The sequence below is a fragment of the Lepidochelys olivacea genome, assembly GCF_965140295.1.
Source record: "Lepidochelys olivacea isolate rLepOli2 genome assembly, chromosome: 9".
NCBI lineage: Eukaryota > Metazoa > Chordata > Testudines > Cheloniidae > Lepidochelys > Lepidochelys olivacea.
In genome coordinates this window covers 91,458,257-91,474,466 of record NC_140419.1, presented here as the reverse complement: position 1 = coordinate 91,474,466, position 16,210 = coordinate 91,458,257, and the positions used below count along the sequence as shown (strand labels likewise).

General features: G+C 51.9%; 1 protein-coding gene across 2 annotated transcripts in view; it reads right to left on the bottom strand.

Annotated features, from left to right (window-relative positions):
• The window catches only part of TBC1D8B (TBC1 domain family member 8B), a 64,338-nt gene extending 55,745 nt beyond the window's left edge, over positions 1-8,593 (bottom strand). For both annotated transcript variants that reach the window (XM_084639093.1, XM_084639094.1), the window contains exon 1: positions 8,400-8,593. In XM_084639093.1, the coding sequence (XP_084495219.1) occupies positions 8,400-8,526 (127 nt within the window). In that variant the 5' untranslated portion in view covers positions 8,527-8,593. The remainder of the gene's footprint in view (positions 1-8,399) is intronic.
• Positions 8,594-16,210: the final 7,617 nt, after the last annotated feature.

Here is a 16,210-nt window from a genome sequence, read left to right as displayed (position 1 = left end):
GTATATTTGCAAAGTCACCACTTGCAAAGACTGATGCAAGCACTCATCTTAAAAGGTTTCAGAGTAGCAGCCATGTTAGTCTGTATCCGCAAAAAGAAAAAGGAGTACTTGTGGCACCTTAGAGACTAACCAATTTATTTGAGCATAAGCTTTCGTGAGTTACAGCTCACTTCATCTTAAAACAGTAATTTTATGATATTCTGCTACAAAACAGCACTGCTCCAAATGCCAAAACATTCTCAATATTCACTACAAAGGCTAGCAACATTTCACTAGGTTTTAAGGTTCAAGAAACTAGTGTTGGGTTGATCTCAGTCATGTTATCAGTCCCCAAAACGAGCAGATACAGAAAACACATTATGAAGATCATCATCATAAAGGGGAAATACGGATGCAGGCATAAACTGGCTGAGGGGCAACCAAGTTTCAGCTCTTCAAAAAAAAACAAAAAAACAACCCTACAGTGACTCAAGTCAATGCCCAAAAATCACCTAATCTGAAACCACCATCAAATGAAGATTCTTTGGAAAGCATGGAGGTAAAAAGAGAAATGCAGCAGTTTCTCGTGATGGTCTAGGGTTAAATAATTGGATTGCTCCAGGGCAAACCTGCAGCTCATAGGAAGCCAGCAGACACTGGGTGGGGGAGGGGTTAGGTATGTCCTAGATTAGAGTCTAACCAATTTATTTGAGCATAAGCTTTCGTGAGCTACAGCTCACTTCATCGGATGCATCCGATGAAGTGAGCTGTAGCTCACAAAAGTTTATGCTCAAATAAATTGGTTAGTCTCTAAGGTGCCACAAGTACTCCTTTTCTTTTTGTCTAATCTAGGACATACCTAACCCCTCCCCCACACAGTGTCTGCTCGCTTCCTATGAGCCGCAGGTTTGCCCTGGAGCAATCCAATTATTTAACCCTAGACCATCATGAGAAACTGTTGCATTTCTCTTTTTACCTCCATGCTTTCCAAAGAATCTTCTTGATTTGATGATGGTTTCAGATTGGGTGTTTTTTGGGCATTGACTTGAGTCACTGTAAGGTTTTTTTTTTTTTTTTTTTTTTTTAAGAGCTGAAACTTGGTTGCCCCTCAGCCAGTTTATGTCTGCATCCGTAATTCCCCTTTATGATGATGATCTTCATAATGTGTTTTCTGTATCTGCTCATTTTGGGGACTGATAACATGACTGAGATCAACCCAACACTAGTTTCTTGAACCTTAAAACCTAGTGAAATGTTGCTAGCCTTTGTAGTGGATATTGAGAATGTTTTGGCATTTGGAGCAGTGCTGTTTTGTAGCAGAATATCATAAAATTAATGTTTTAAGATGAAGTGAGCTGTAACTCACGAAAGCTTATGCTCAAATAAATTGGTTAGTCTCTAAGGTGCCACAAGTACTCCTTTTCTTTTTGCGAATACAGACTAACAGGGCTATTACTCTGAAACACATTCTAGTTTCTCACAAACAAGGAGGGTCCATTTACATTTAAAAGGCATGTGTACCACAAACAAGCACAACATTAAAAACAATGTCTTTTACCTGCAGAAAATGTAGTGGCCAAAAGACAAATTATTTTTAAGAGTTGTCCTTGTGCTCATTAGTTAACTATAGTAATGCAATATTGATAATCATTTACTTAATGCTGCTATTTTTGTTCACTCCCTGACTTTGGACCAGACCAACCCCTAAACCGAAGAGAAGACAGGAAATCTAGCACAACAAAACCCCAAGACCAAGTAGGGCTCTGGGCACAATCATAACACAACTAAATAATGAGGAAGGGCAAGAGACATCTCACAGGCAAATGGAATAGCTTTTGCCCAACGCAAATTCAGCATCCAGAAGGATGCTCAAGTTTATTTCAGGGACTGGTTTAGCATCCGGCCAGCCGAGTATTCAGCTGAGGGGCAAAGGTGACTTAAAGTTGACCCCCAGCTGAACTGCAATGTGTGCTTCTCCACTGCAGCCAATTTAGGAGCATCTGTGCTGCAGAGTTCATCCCTTCTCTCTGTTTATTCTCCACTTGAAACTGTAATTCAGTGTCTGATGACAATTTTCCCAACAGTATATGCCATGATGTCACTAACAGAGGAGTGTAACTTCAGACAAGGAAATAAAAGCAGGTGAACCTCAAAAAACAAAGATTCCATTTCATGCAATTATCCCAAGCAAAGTATGAGGGGAGAGTAATACTTCAAAAACAAAATACACGACTAAAAAAGCAGAGTGGCCTAAAACATATTTTTTCCCCCAAAAAACATCCGCAAGAAACACTCTGCCTGCCAGCACTAGCTGCTGAAGCATCAACAAAAAGAAACAAGCTTTCCCAATAGCCTAAAATAAACATTGTCTGCAGTGTTGTTGTCGCTGTTTTGGTCCAAGGATATCAGAGAGACAAGGGGGGTCAGTAATATCTTTTGTTGCACCAACTTCTGTTGGTAAAAAGACAAGCTTTTTCGAGCTACACAGAGCTGAAGAAGAGCTCTGTGCGTCTCCAGCTTGTCTCTACAATTTTGCTCTCACTCAAGAACTCAAGATGCCATGTGAATGAATGCATGAGAAATCAAGGGACTTTTAAAGTTTCTGTGAAGTAACAGATAGAGAGAATAATTCTGATTTAAAAATAGTTTTAAATAACTCAATTAAAAATAGCACTTTACAACTTTGTAAGACCCTGTTTTCTCCAACCTTCAAACAGCAACAGCAACTGAATTTACTAAGTCCTGCTTTACATCAGACTTAGTTCAGTGCTCCTTATAATAGGAGTATTGGTATCATGTCATCTTCTGTTGAAACAGGTAATGAAACAGTGAGACGTATTTCTAAAAACTGCTTAGAAAATGTATCATAACCTACACTTTCATAACCTACACTATTATTATTTATATACTGCAATGCCCAATATATTTACAGTTACATCATGTTTCAAGTATATTGGGCAATTCAAGTATAGTCTCAGGACTCAGGTTATAACCTATTATTTTCACGTTCATATTTTTTGCAAAAAATGTATTGCCACTGAACTTCATCTCAGCTCAGAGGTGATTTTAAGAGGGGAGCTTAAACAAACCCTTTCAGCTCCTTTGATTTATGTGAATGTAAAATAATAGCCACTTACTGTTTTCTGGAGCTTTCTTGTTCACATATTAGAAGCCAAAATCCTGGTGTATTTGGACTTATAAATACTTTAATTTACACAAATAAACCAACTGGTGAATCAGTCCGTCTACACTACTCCAAGTTAGGTATAAAAATCAGCTTTAAAAAACACTGACCTAATAGGCTTATATTCAAGTATTTGTGGTAAGAAGCTGGGATTGGAAGTTGTAAGAAGTTCTGCCTAAAACAAATAGGCAGGAAGACTAGTATTTGCTCCAGAATTAGTGAGTACGAGCAGCTTTACCAGCAGCTCCATTAGACAGAAGGTCTTGACTACAGCTTCAATTCTGAAGAGCATTTAAGCACCACAGATATCACAGGTCCTGCATCTCTCTCCTCCTGTTCAGCTAACATGCTATGGAACAAGGAAGATACTCTAGTCCTACAGAGTGCCACAGGAAGAGAGAGCCTCCAAGACTCCTGCAGAGTTTAAGAACTTCTGCAGGATCAAGGAAAACAACGAGGTCCCAGGAGAATACAGAGATGATTAGCTTTCCAGGACTAGAAAAGGTCTTGGTTGTGGCAGCTCTTTCTGACCCAGCAGAATTTAGGAGTTTTGCAGTCCTCCAGGGAGCTCTCTCTGCTGCTTGAAGATCTTTTAAATGCTGAGGGGCAGCTTGCAATGTTCTTAGTAGTGCAAATATTCTTAATGACCATCTCCAAAACAAACTATACCAACTTCTAAAACAGTACTGTAAGGGACAAGATCTCAGTGATCACTAATGAATAAAACAGACAAAGATTCTAGATCATGTCATTTTTGCAATAGCACCTTTTAGTAATCCCTCTGAGGACTTGCTCCAACATGCCTCACCAACCTCACACCCAGCCCCCTCACTCTGCTCCTCCTGCTTTGGCCCCCCCCCGTTCCACAACACCTCCCATAACGCTCAACAGCTTGAAGTCACTTCCAAAGTGCTGGTGCTGCCCCCCATGTAGCTAGAGCAGAATACGTTGTCCGATGATTCAGGAAGTGAAAAACGCTATACCTTACTGGTCTTGTCCTGGTCAAGGTTTATATCTTTTGCACTCCTGTTTTTAAACATGCTTGAAAACAGAAAAAACTTAGCACTACAAAGACTAAATACTATGTACTCCTCAAGCAAAAGTGGTGCTGCCAGTCACACAAATATCTGCATTGAAAAACAGTATTTCCTTATAACTCCCAAGGCTAAATACTGCACAGATCATACAAGACCCTTATTAATGTAGTACGTTTTCATCCTATTTTCTACCACAGTTGGAAACTTGCTGCAAGCCAGACATTTGAAAGGTTCAGTCTAGTAAAACAGCAGTTGGTAAAATCCTTTCTACCATACATTCTGTTACTATACATTTAATACTGCAGCAGCATCCATCCATTGAAGTGTTGAAAAGCAGCCATCCCCCTATTACATACCAAATCACTCATCTCCTGTGCCCTGCCAATCATGCTAAAAAAAAAATTCCCAGTAAGATTAAGCAGCGATATCCAAGTACTTCTGAATAAGTCTAAGAGGAATTCTATCAAAGACACGTGCATTGTCACTGAAAAACATTGCCTTTCATTTCCACTAGATGATTACATTTTAAAACATAATTTTCTTTTGATGAAATCACTAGGGGTAAAATCCATGTTCACAGAGGGACAGGAAGACAACACTTCTCCAGCTCATGCAGATAAGTCCAGATCTGCAGCCACTCCTTCCATGTTTCTGGGGTTGTGGACTGTCCAGGAAAAAGAGACAGCAGGGTCACAATATGGATCAACAAGCCATGGCCCCTACAGAACAGGCTACAGCAGTAAGGACTACTACAGACTCAGGACTGCAGTAATAGCCATTAAATAGATCGACACTGAAGGAAAAAGATAATTCCTTTCCCCACCTCCAAGGAACCCCCTTTCTCCAAGCCTGGATGCTCAGGTTCTTAGACTCATATGAGACTCATGACTTAGTGTAGGGAGCAGGGAGGATTTGGTTCCAGAAATGTATATTATCCACATAATCTTTTTTTCTGATTATTCCATCTTGTCTAAGTACGTCAAGTTGAAAGGAAAGCAGCATCCACTTGAGACAGCCAAAGAAATTATATCAGCAAATAAATCATTTTACCTCTTCATTGAATGACTGGTATTTTGTTACAGTGAGTTCTCTCATGTGACTACTGCAGGGATACTACTCTTCTAAATAAGGTCCTGCCTGCATTACAAGTACCACCATGTCTTTGTAACCAGGTCAGGACATTCTCATCTGACCCCAGTTACAAGAAACACTGCTGTATATACCTTGCAGCTTTGCTGCCATCACAACTGTGTTTTTGCATTCACATCTACCACTCTGACTAAATAGATCTGTTAACAGTGCGTTTTGGAAAAATCTGAGCTGCGATCCCACAATGCCTCTGCAGGGGACAGAACAGACAGAGGATGAGGACACAGACTGGCACCTGAAGCCCATAAGGCAATGCGTATCGATGTCCTACTGTGCATGGAACTATGAGGAAGGACAAACAGCCAAACAAGTTCCAAGGCATGCTGCATGATTAGGGGGAGGAAGGGGTCTCATCTAAGAAAGGTAAGGAAAAAGGGAAAGGAAAAGAGTGTTCACCGAACTGATTACATAAAGACAATCAAATACCCACACAGGCCTTTGGCTTCTCACCTACCACGGTTACTAAGCAAGTATTAACCATGATGCTTGTAGAAACAAACCATGATTTAGAGCCAACCATGTCACCAACTGGTTATAAACTTGTGCCCTGATCCTGTAATCAGACTCACGGGGGTCACATACACAAATTTGATTGTAGCACTGGGGTCCTGCTTAAAAGGTGTGGTCTAGAGGAGGCCAATAAGTGGAGCAAGACTGCACTCTGACCCAGGGAGATGTTCACTGTGTTTGATTAAGTATAGCTTTTAAGTGTACGGCACCCAGCAATATAAAGATCTAAAAACTAGACAAACAAACATAGCCAGTTATCTTAATTAACACCTTGAAAGTATATATTTTATAGCTATGAAAGCATATATAACTGCAAACTTCTATTTCATAGACCATCTCTTTCTAAACCTCATTATATAAAATGTTATTTTAAGAATATTCTGCAATTTTATCCTCTGGCCACTCAACAATGACATTTTTTTAAACAAGAGTTGCCACGATACTAATGGTGAAAGAGACAGGCATCAACTGTGTAATGCCACAAGGATTAGGAGAAGGACAGTAGGAATATATTTGGACATATGTCCTTCCATACTGATGAATACCATCAAGGACATGGAACTAATCACAGAGCTGTCACCTTCAGAAAAGACAAGGGCTCAGAACATACACTCGGACAACTATAAATAAATATACGTTATTTAGTGGAGAAAATTCATCTTTAAAAAAGTGAACTTTTAATTCTGGAGTCAGCTCTACATTTTGTAGCAATGAGATTTTTTTAAATAAAGAGCAGCATACAGAAAGATAATCTTCGGGCCAAGTGAGTGACACTGGGTAGGGCTTACTTTCGTCTCCAAAGATGCCAGATTCAAAACAAGGATGAGAGAGGGGCCAATGCACACACATGATTTACCTTCCCTCGAAAAGCACTTAACTGCCCAGCAAAAGCAGCAGCTGCCACCACCTCTGCTCAAACCAGTCCTTCCCGGAAGAGTTGAGTTCATAATTAAACAACCAGTTTCAGAGTAGCAGCCGGGTTAGTCTGTATTCGCAAAAAGAAAAGGAGTACTTGTGGCACCTTAGAGACTAACCAATTTATTTGAGCATAAGCTTTCGTGAGCTACAGCTCACTTCATCCGATTAAACAACCAGACACTTTTACAGTGGCGTTTATGACCAGAATCACCCTTGATTCCTAAACCCAAACCTGCTTTTCTCTGTATTTCTTAGAAATCTGTTGCAGCCTTTTTGGAGGTTTATTGGGTTACTAATGATTCCTTTCATACGTCCTTTCTTCCCTGAAAATGACCTGTGTGCCCAACCCGACTGAAGTCTCCAACACAAGGATGGCATATCCAGACCCACCAACGTTCACTGTCTCACAGCTTGGATAGTGCATCTTTCCCCACCAGGATGGAGGATTCTACACTGGTTTTCAAGGAGATGATTAAACCCTCACGTGCACACTTCTAAAAATCTCTCTGTCATTCACAATGCCACAGCTGGAGACTGCCTTGTATAACCCAGAAAGGAGTGACTCGTCCAGAGCATCCTAGAACTAAACCCTCCCAGACATCCAGGACATTTCTTCTGGGAAGGGGAAGCAAAGAGAAGCCACAATTTAGTAAGGAGGGAATTCTCTGTTTGTACAGCACCTAGCGCAACGCGCTTCTGCTCCATAACAGTAGCACCCAGGAGCCCCAGTTGAACAAACAGATAATAATGAGTAGAGATCAGATTTTAGAGCCTGAAATGTTTATAAAGTGAAGCTTGTTACGTTGAGGACAAAGACCTGTTATCCCCCACAGCCAGTCCAGAAGTGATGTGTGGGGGGGAGACAGGAGGGGTCATGTACCCCTCCAATTTCTGCCAGGGTTTATATGCCCAGCCCTGAACCCTGCTGCACCAGAATCTTTAAATCAGAGGTTTTCAAACTGTGAGGCGAGCCCCCCTAGGGAGGTGCAGAGGAACACTGGAGATGGGGGGAAGCGGCGATGCCAGCTGGCTTGGGCTTTAGCCCTGCACGGCAGGGCTCGGGAGCGCCACCTCCACCCCACAATTCACCTGTTTTTGTATGGGGGTAAGGGGGAAACGCAACGCAAAAAATTGTAACTCAAAGGTGAGGGGCTCAGCTCAAAAAGTTTGAAAACTGCTGCTTTAAATTATGCCCCGCCCCCACTGTCAACAGTTACCCGTCGTCGCTGCCAGCCACCATCTCCTCTGCAGGTGACTCGCCAGCCCCGGCCTGCTACCCCTGGGCAGCAGCTGCCCTAGCAAGCTCCCCAGGAGAAGGGACCCAGACCTCGCACCCCAGCCAAGCCTCCCAAGAGCTATGCCCGGGGCAGGCCGGTCAGCCCCCTCCCCTGGGCGTGCCCGCCTCTGCCCCTGCCCCCGCCCCCGCGCTGCCCCCCGAGCAGCCCGCCACGCGGCGAACCAACCCCTCAGCCCATCCCCGCCCCACCGGGCTGGGGGGGCGGGGCTCCCAGGAGCGTCGGCGGCCGCTTCTCCCAGGAGCAAACCGGGACAGGGGCGCCCCGCTTCCCCATCGCCCCGCCCCCCCGCGGCGGCCCCAGAGACGCCAGGGCCGGGCCGCTCACCTGCCAGCCCCCCGCCGTCCTCCCCGTAGCCTCGCCGCCGCTGCAGCACGAAGTAGCGGTTGGAGCGCTCCAGCACCCACAGCTTGAGGGCGCTCTTCAGCAGCACCTCCTCGGGCTTCAGCCACATCTCGCCGCCCGCCTCATGCCCCGCTCCGCTCCCACGTCCACAGCCCGCCGGCCAAGCTCCACCGAGCGGGGGGCGGCGCCCGCGCCGCCGCCGCCAAGCCCGCCGGGAGATGTAGTTCGCTGGCGGCCGGCGGCGGCGGCCCGAGCTCCGCCCTGCACTACCAGCCCCAGCGGCCGGCGCGCCGCCGTGAGGTGGGCGGCTGCTGAGCGCCGCGCGGGGGCGGGGTCGTTTGCCGAGGGGTGGCCGCGGCGCCCGCCCACTGAGGGGGGCTCGGCTCGGTTCCGGCTCGTCGCGCGCGCTGTGTGACAGGGCGGCGGGGCGCCCCACGGCTCTCCGCAGCTGGGAGAGGTGCGGGCTTGGGGCCACGCACACCCCCAGCCTGTCCCCCCCCAGCCCCTACACACACACACCCAGCCTGTCCCCGCCGCCCCAACACACACACACCCAGCCTGTCCCTGCCGCCCCAACACACACACACACCCAGCCTGTCCCCCCAGCCCCAACACACACACACACACAACCTGTCCCCCCCAACCCCTACACACACACACCCAGCCTGTCCCTGCCACCCCAACACACACACCCCCAGCCTGTCCCTGCCGCCCCAACACACACACACACCCAGCCTGTCCCCCCAGCCCCAACACACACACACACACAACCTGTCCCCCCCAACCCCTACACACACACACCCAGCCTGTCCCCGCCGCCCCAACACACACACACCCAGCCTGTCCCCGCCACCCCAACACACACACACACACCCAGCCTGTCCCCGCCACCCCAACACACACACACACCCAGCCTGTCCCCCCAGCCCCAACACACACACCCAGCCTGTCCCCGCCGCCCCAACACACACACACACCCAGCCTGTCCCCCCAGCCCCAACACACACACACACACAACCTGTCCCCCCCAACCCCTACACACACACACCCAGCCTGTCCCCGCCGCCCCAACACACACACACCCAGCCTGTCCCTGCCGCCCCAACACACACACACACCCAGCCTGTCCCCCCAGCCCCAACACACACACACACCCAGCCTGTCCCCCCAGCCCCAACACACACACACACACACAACCTGTCCCCCCCAACCCCTACACACACACACCCAGCCTGTCCCTGCCACCCCAACACACACACCCCCAGCCTGTCCCTGCCGCCCCAACACACACACACACCCAGCCTGTCCCCCCAGCCCCAACACACACACACACACAACCTGTCCCCCCCAACCCCTACACACACACACCCAGCCTGTCCCCGCCGCCCCAACACACACACACCCAGCCTGTCCCCGCCACCCCAACACACACACACACACACACACCCAGCCTGTCCCTGCCGCCCCAACACACACACACAGCCTGTCCCCCCAGCCCCTACACACACACACCCAGCCTGTCCCTGCCGCCCCAACACACACACACACCCAGCCTGTCCCCCCAGCCCCAACACACACACACACACCCAGCCTGTCCCCCCAGCCCCAACACACACACACACACCCAGCCTGTCCCCCCAGCCCCAACACACACACACACACCCAGCCTGTCCCCGCCACCCCAACACACACACACACCCAGCCTGTCCCCCCAGCCCCAACACACACACCCAGCCTGTCCCCCCAGCCCCAACACACACACACACACCCAGCCTGTCCCCCCAGCCCCAACACACACACTCCCAGCCTGTCCCCCCCCCAGCCCCTACACACACACACCCAGCCTGTCCCCGCCACCCCAACACACACACACACACACACACCCAGCCTGTCCCTGCCGCCCCAACACACACACACAGCCTGTCCCCCCAGCCCCTACACACACACACCCAGCCTGTCCCTACCGCCCCAACACACACACACACCCAGCCTGTCCCCCCAGCCCCAACACACACACACACACACCCAGCCTGTCCCCCCAGCCCCAACACACACACACACACACCCAGCCTGTCCCCCCAGCCCCAACACACACACACACACCCAGCCTGTCCCCGCCACCCCAACACACACACACACCCAGCCTGTCCCCCCAGCCCCAACACACACACCCAGCCTGTCCCCCCAGCCCCAACACACACACACACACAGCCTGTCCCCGCCACCCCAACACACACACACACCCAGCCTGTCCCCCCAGCCCCAACACACACACCCAGCCTGTCCCCCCAGCCCCAACACACACACACACACCCAGCCTGTCCCCCCAGCCCCAACACACACACCCAGCCTGTCCCTGCCGCCCCAACACACACACTCCCAGCCTGTCCCCCCCCAGCCCCTACACACACACACCCAGCCTGTCCCTGCCGCCCCAACACACACACACACACAGCCTGTCCCCCCAGCCCCAACACACACACACCCAGCCTGTCCCTGCCGCCCCAACACACACACACACCCAGCCTGTCCCCGCCACCCCAACACACACACACCCAGCCTGTCCCTGCCGCCCCAACACACACACACACACACCCAGCCTGTCCCTGCCACCCCAACACACACACACACACCCAGCCTGTCCCTGCCACTCCAACACACACACACACACACCCAGCCTGTCCCTGCCGCCCCAACACACACACACACACACAGCCTGTCCCCCCAGCCCCAACACACACACACAGCCTGTCCCTGCCGCCCCAACACACACACACACACACACACAGCCTGTCCCTGCCACTCCAACACACACACACACACAGCCTGTCCCCCCAGCCCCAACACACACACACAGCCTGTCCCTGCCGCCCCAACACACACACACACACAGCCTGTCCCTGCCACTCCAACACACACACACACACACACACACAGCCTGTCCCTGCCACCCCAACACACACACACAGCCTGTCCCCCCAGCCCCAACACACACACACAGCCTGTCCCCCCAGCCCCAACATACACACCCAGCCTGTCCCTGCCACCCCAACACACACACACACACACACACACACAGCCTGTCCCCCCCCAGCCCCTACACACACACACACAGCCTGTCCCTGCCACCCCAACACACACAAACACACACAGCCTGTCCCTGCCACTCCAACACACACACACACACACAGCCTGTCCCCCCAGCCCCAACACACACACACAGCCTGTCCCTGCCACTCCAACACACACACACACACACACAGCCTGTCCCTGCATCCCCAACACACACACCCAGCCTGTCCCCCCAGCCCCAACATACACACCCAGCCTGTCCCTGCCACCCCAACACACACACACACACAGCCTGTCCCCCCCCAGCCCCTACACACACACACACAGCCTGTCCCTGCCACTCCAACACACACACACACACAGCCTGTCCCCCCAGCCCCAACACACACACACAGCCTGTCCCTGCCACTCCAACACACACACACAGCCTGTCACTCCCACCCCCAACACACACCCAGCCTGTCCCTGCCACCCCAACACACACACACACACACAGCCTGTCCCCCCAGCCCCAACACACACACACAGCCTGTCCCTGCCACCCCAACACACACACACACACAGCCTGTCCCTGCCACTCCAACACACACACACACAGCCTGTCCCCCCAGCCCCAACACACACACACAGCCTGTCCCTGCCACTCCAACACACACACACAACCTGTCACTCCCACCCCCAACACACACACACAGCCTGTCCCTGCATCCCCAACACACACACCCAGCCTGTCCCCCCAGCCCCAACACACACACCCAGCCTGTCCCTGCCACCCCAAACACACACACACACACACACAGCCTGTCCCCCCCAGCCCCTACACACACACACCCAGCCTGTCCCTGCCACCCCAACACACACACACACACACACAGCCTGTCCCTGCCACTCCAACACACACACACACAGCCTGTCACTCCCACCCCCAACACACACACACAGCCTGTCCCTGCCACCCCAACACACACACACACACACACAGCCTGTCCCTGCCACTCCAACACACACACACACAGCCTGTCCCCCAGCCCCAACACACACACACAGCCTGTCCCTGCCACTCCAACACACACACACACAGCCTGTCCCTGCCACTCCAACACACACACACACACAACCTGTCACTCCCACCCCCAACACACACACACAGCCTGTCCCAGCCACCCCAACACACACACACACAGCCTGTCACTCCCACCCCCAACACACACACACACACACAGCCTGTCCCTGTCACCCCAACACACACACAGCCTGTCACTCCCACCCCCAACACACACACACAGCCTGTCCCTGCCACCCCAACACACACACACACAGCCTGTCACTCCCACCCCCAACACACACACACACGCAGAGCCTGTCACTGCCAGCCCCCCCAACACACACATGCAACCTCTCCCTGCCAGCACCCCCCCATCCTGCCAGCCCCCCAACACACACACAGTCTGCCCCGCCAGCACCCTGCGTCCTGCCAGCACCCCAGCATAGACCCACAGCCTCTCTCTGCCACCCCCAACACACACACACAGCCTGTCCCTGCCAGCCCCACCCACCCTGTCCTGCCAGCCCCCTCAACACACACACAGCCTGTCTCTACCAGCCCCCCAATACACAGACACAGCCTGTCCCTGCCCCCCACAACCAGTCCTGCCAGCTCCCCAACCTGTACACAGCCTGTCTGTGCCCCCAGACTCTGTCCTGCCAGCCCCCGAACACACACACACACAGCCTCTCTCTACCAGCCCCCCAACACACACACACAGCCTGTCCCTGCCACTCCAACACACACACACAGCCTGTCACTCCCACCCCCAACACACACCCAGCCTGTCCCTGCCACCCCAACACACACACACACACACAGCCTGTCCCCCCAGCCCCAACACACACACACAGCCTGTCCCTGCCACCCCAACACACACACACACACAGCCTGTCCCCCCAGCCCCAACACACACACACACAGCCTGTCCCCCCAGCCCCAACACACACACACAGCCTGTCCCTGCCACTCCAACACACACACACACACAACCTGTCACTCCCACCCCCAACACACACACACAGCCTGTCCCTGCATCCCCAACACACACACCCAGCCTGTCCCCCCAGCCCCAACACACACACCCAGCCTGTCCCTGCCACCCCAAACACACACACACACACAGCCTGTCCCCCCCAGCCCCTACACACACACACCCAGCCTGTCCCTGCCACCCCAACACACACACACACACACACAGCCTGTCCCTGCCACTCCAACACACACACACACAGCCTGTCACTCCCACCCCCAACACACACACACAGCCTGTCCCTGCCACCCCAACACACACACACACACAGCCTGTCCCTGCCACTCCAACACACACACACACAGCCTGTCCCCCAGCCCCAACACACACACACAGCCTGTCCCTGCCACTCCAACACACACACACACAGCCTGTCCCTGCCACTCCAACACACACACACACACAACCTGTCACTCCCACCCCCAACACACACACACAGCCTGTCCCAGCCACCCCAACACACACACACACAGCCTGTCACTCCCACCCCCAACACACACACACAGCCTGTCCCTGCCACCCCAACACACACACACACAGCCTGTCACTCCCACCCCCAACACACACACACACACAGAGCCTGTCACTGCCAGCCCCCCCAACACACACATGCAATCTCTCCCTGCCAGCACCCCCCATCCTGCCAGCCCCCCAACACACACACAGTCTGCCCCGCCAGCACCCTGCGTCCTGCCAGCACCCCAGCATAGACCCACAGCCTCTCTCTGCCACCCCCAACACACACACACAGCCTGTCCCTGCCAGCCCCACCCACCCTGTCCTGCCAGCCCCCTCAACACACACACAGCCTGTCTCTACCAGCCCCCCAATACACAGACACAGCCTGTCCCTGCCCCCCACAACCAGTCCTGCCAGCTCCCCAACCTGTACACAGCCTGTCTGTGCCCCCAGACTCTGTCCTGCCAGCCCCCGAACACACACACACACAGCCTCTCTCTACCAGCCCCCCAACACACACACACCCTATCCTGCTATCCCACCAACACACACACAACCTGTCCCTCCCAACCCTCCCCAACACACATACAACCTGTCCCTACCAGCTCCTCCCACCACACACACCTCCTGACCTTGCTAGACACACACGCAGCCTTTGCCAGACACACACACACACACCCTGCTCCTGTCAGCATGCGCACACGCACTCGCAGCTCCTGCCAACACGCACACACTGCCTGCCTCTTACAGCCACAGACAAGGATTGTGCATGCAATCAGTGACCTGGCATGAACCATGCATTCCCTCTGCAATGTTATTTACGGACACTGCAGACGCACAGGAAGAACAAACCCATGTCCCCAAAGCACTGTGACAATCTATATTAAAACAGAAGACAGAAAACGATAGAGGCGAAGGAAGGGCAGTTGAGGGTTAACAATAATGCCTGGCTCTTATATAGCACTTTTCATCCGTAGATTTTCATAGAACAGGGAGGGGGACATAGAACTTGCCAGCAAGTTAAAGTATGGATTGGATGAATGGTCTATAAGGTGGATAGAAAGCTGGCTAGATTTTTGGGCTCAATGGGTAGTGATCAGTGGCTCCATGTCTAGTTGGCAGCCAGTATCAAGCAAAGTGCCCAAGGGGTTGGTCTTGGGGCTGGTTTTGTTCAACATCTTCATTGATGGGATGGATTGCTCCCTCAGCAAGTTTGCGGATGACACTAAGATGCGGGAGAGGTAGATACGCTGGAGGGTAGAGATAGAGTCCAGAGTGACCTAGACAAATTGGAGGATTGGGCCAAAAGAAATCTGATGAGGTTCAACAAGGACAAGTGCCAAGTCCTGCACTTAGGATGGAAGAATCCCATGCACCGCTACAGACTGAGGACTGACTGGCTAAGTAGCAGTTCTGCAGAAGAGGACCTGGGGATTACAGTGGACGAGAAGCTGGATATGAGTCAGCAGCGTGCCCTTGTTGCCAAGAAGGCTAACGGCATATTGGCCTGTATTAGCAGAAGCATTGCCAGCAGATCGAGGGACGTGATTATTCCCCTCTATTCGGCACTGGTGAGGCCACATCTGGAGTATTGCATACAGTTTTGGGTCACCCCACTACAGAAAGGATGTGGACAAATTGGAGAGAGTTCAGCAGAGGGCAATAAAAACGATTAGGGAGGTGGGGCACGTGACTTATGGGGAGAGGCTGAGGGAACTGGGCTTATTTAGTCTCCAGAAGAGAAAAGTGAGGGGGAATTTGATAGCAGCCTTCAACTACCTGAAGGGGGGTTCCAAAGAGGATGGAGCTCGGCTGTTCTCAGTGGTAGCAGATGACAGGACAAGAAGCAATGGTCTCAAGTTGCAGTGGGAGGGGGGGGTCTAGGTTGGATATTGGTAAAAACTATTTCACTAGGTGGGTGGTGAAGCACTGGAATGGGTTACCTATGGAGGTGGTGGAATCTCCATCCTTAGAGGTTTTAAAACCTGGATTGACAACGCCCTGGCTGTGATGATTTAGTTGATGTTGGTCCTGCTTTGAGCAGGGGGTTGGACTAGATGACCTCCTGAGGTCTCTTCCAACCCTAATCTTCTATGATTTTATAGCAATTCACAAAGGAGGTCAGTATCAGTATCCCCATTGTACAGATGGGGAAACTGGGGCACAGAGAAGGGAAGTGACTTT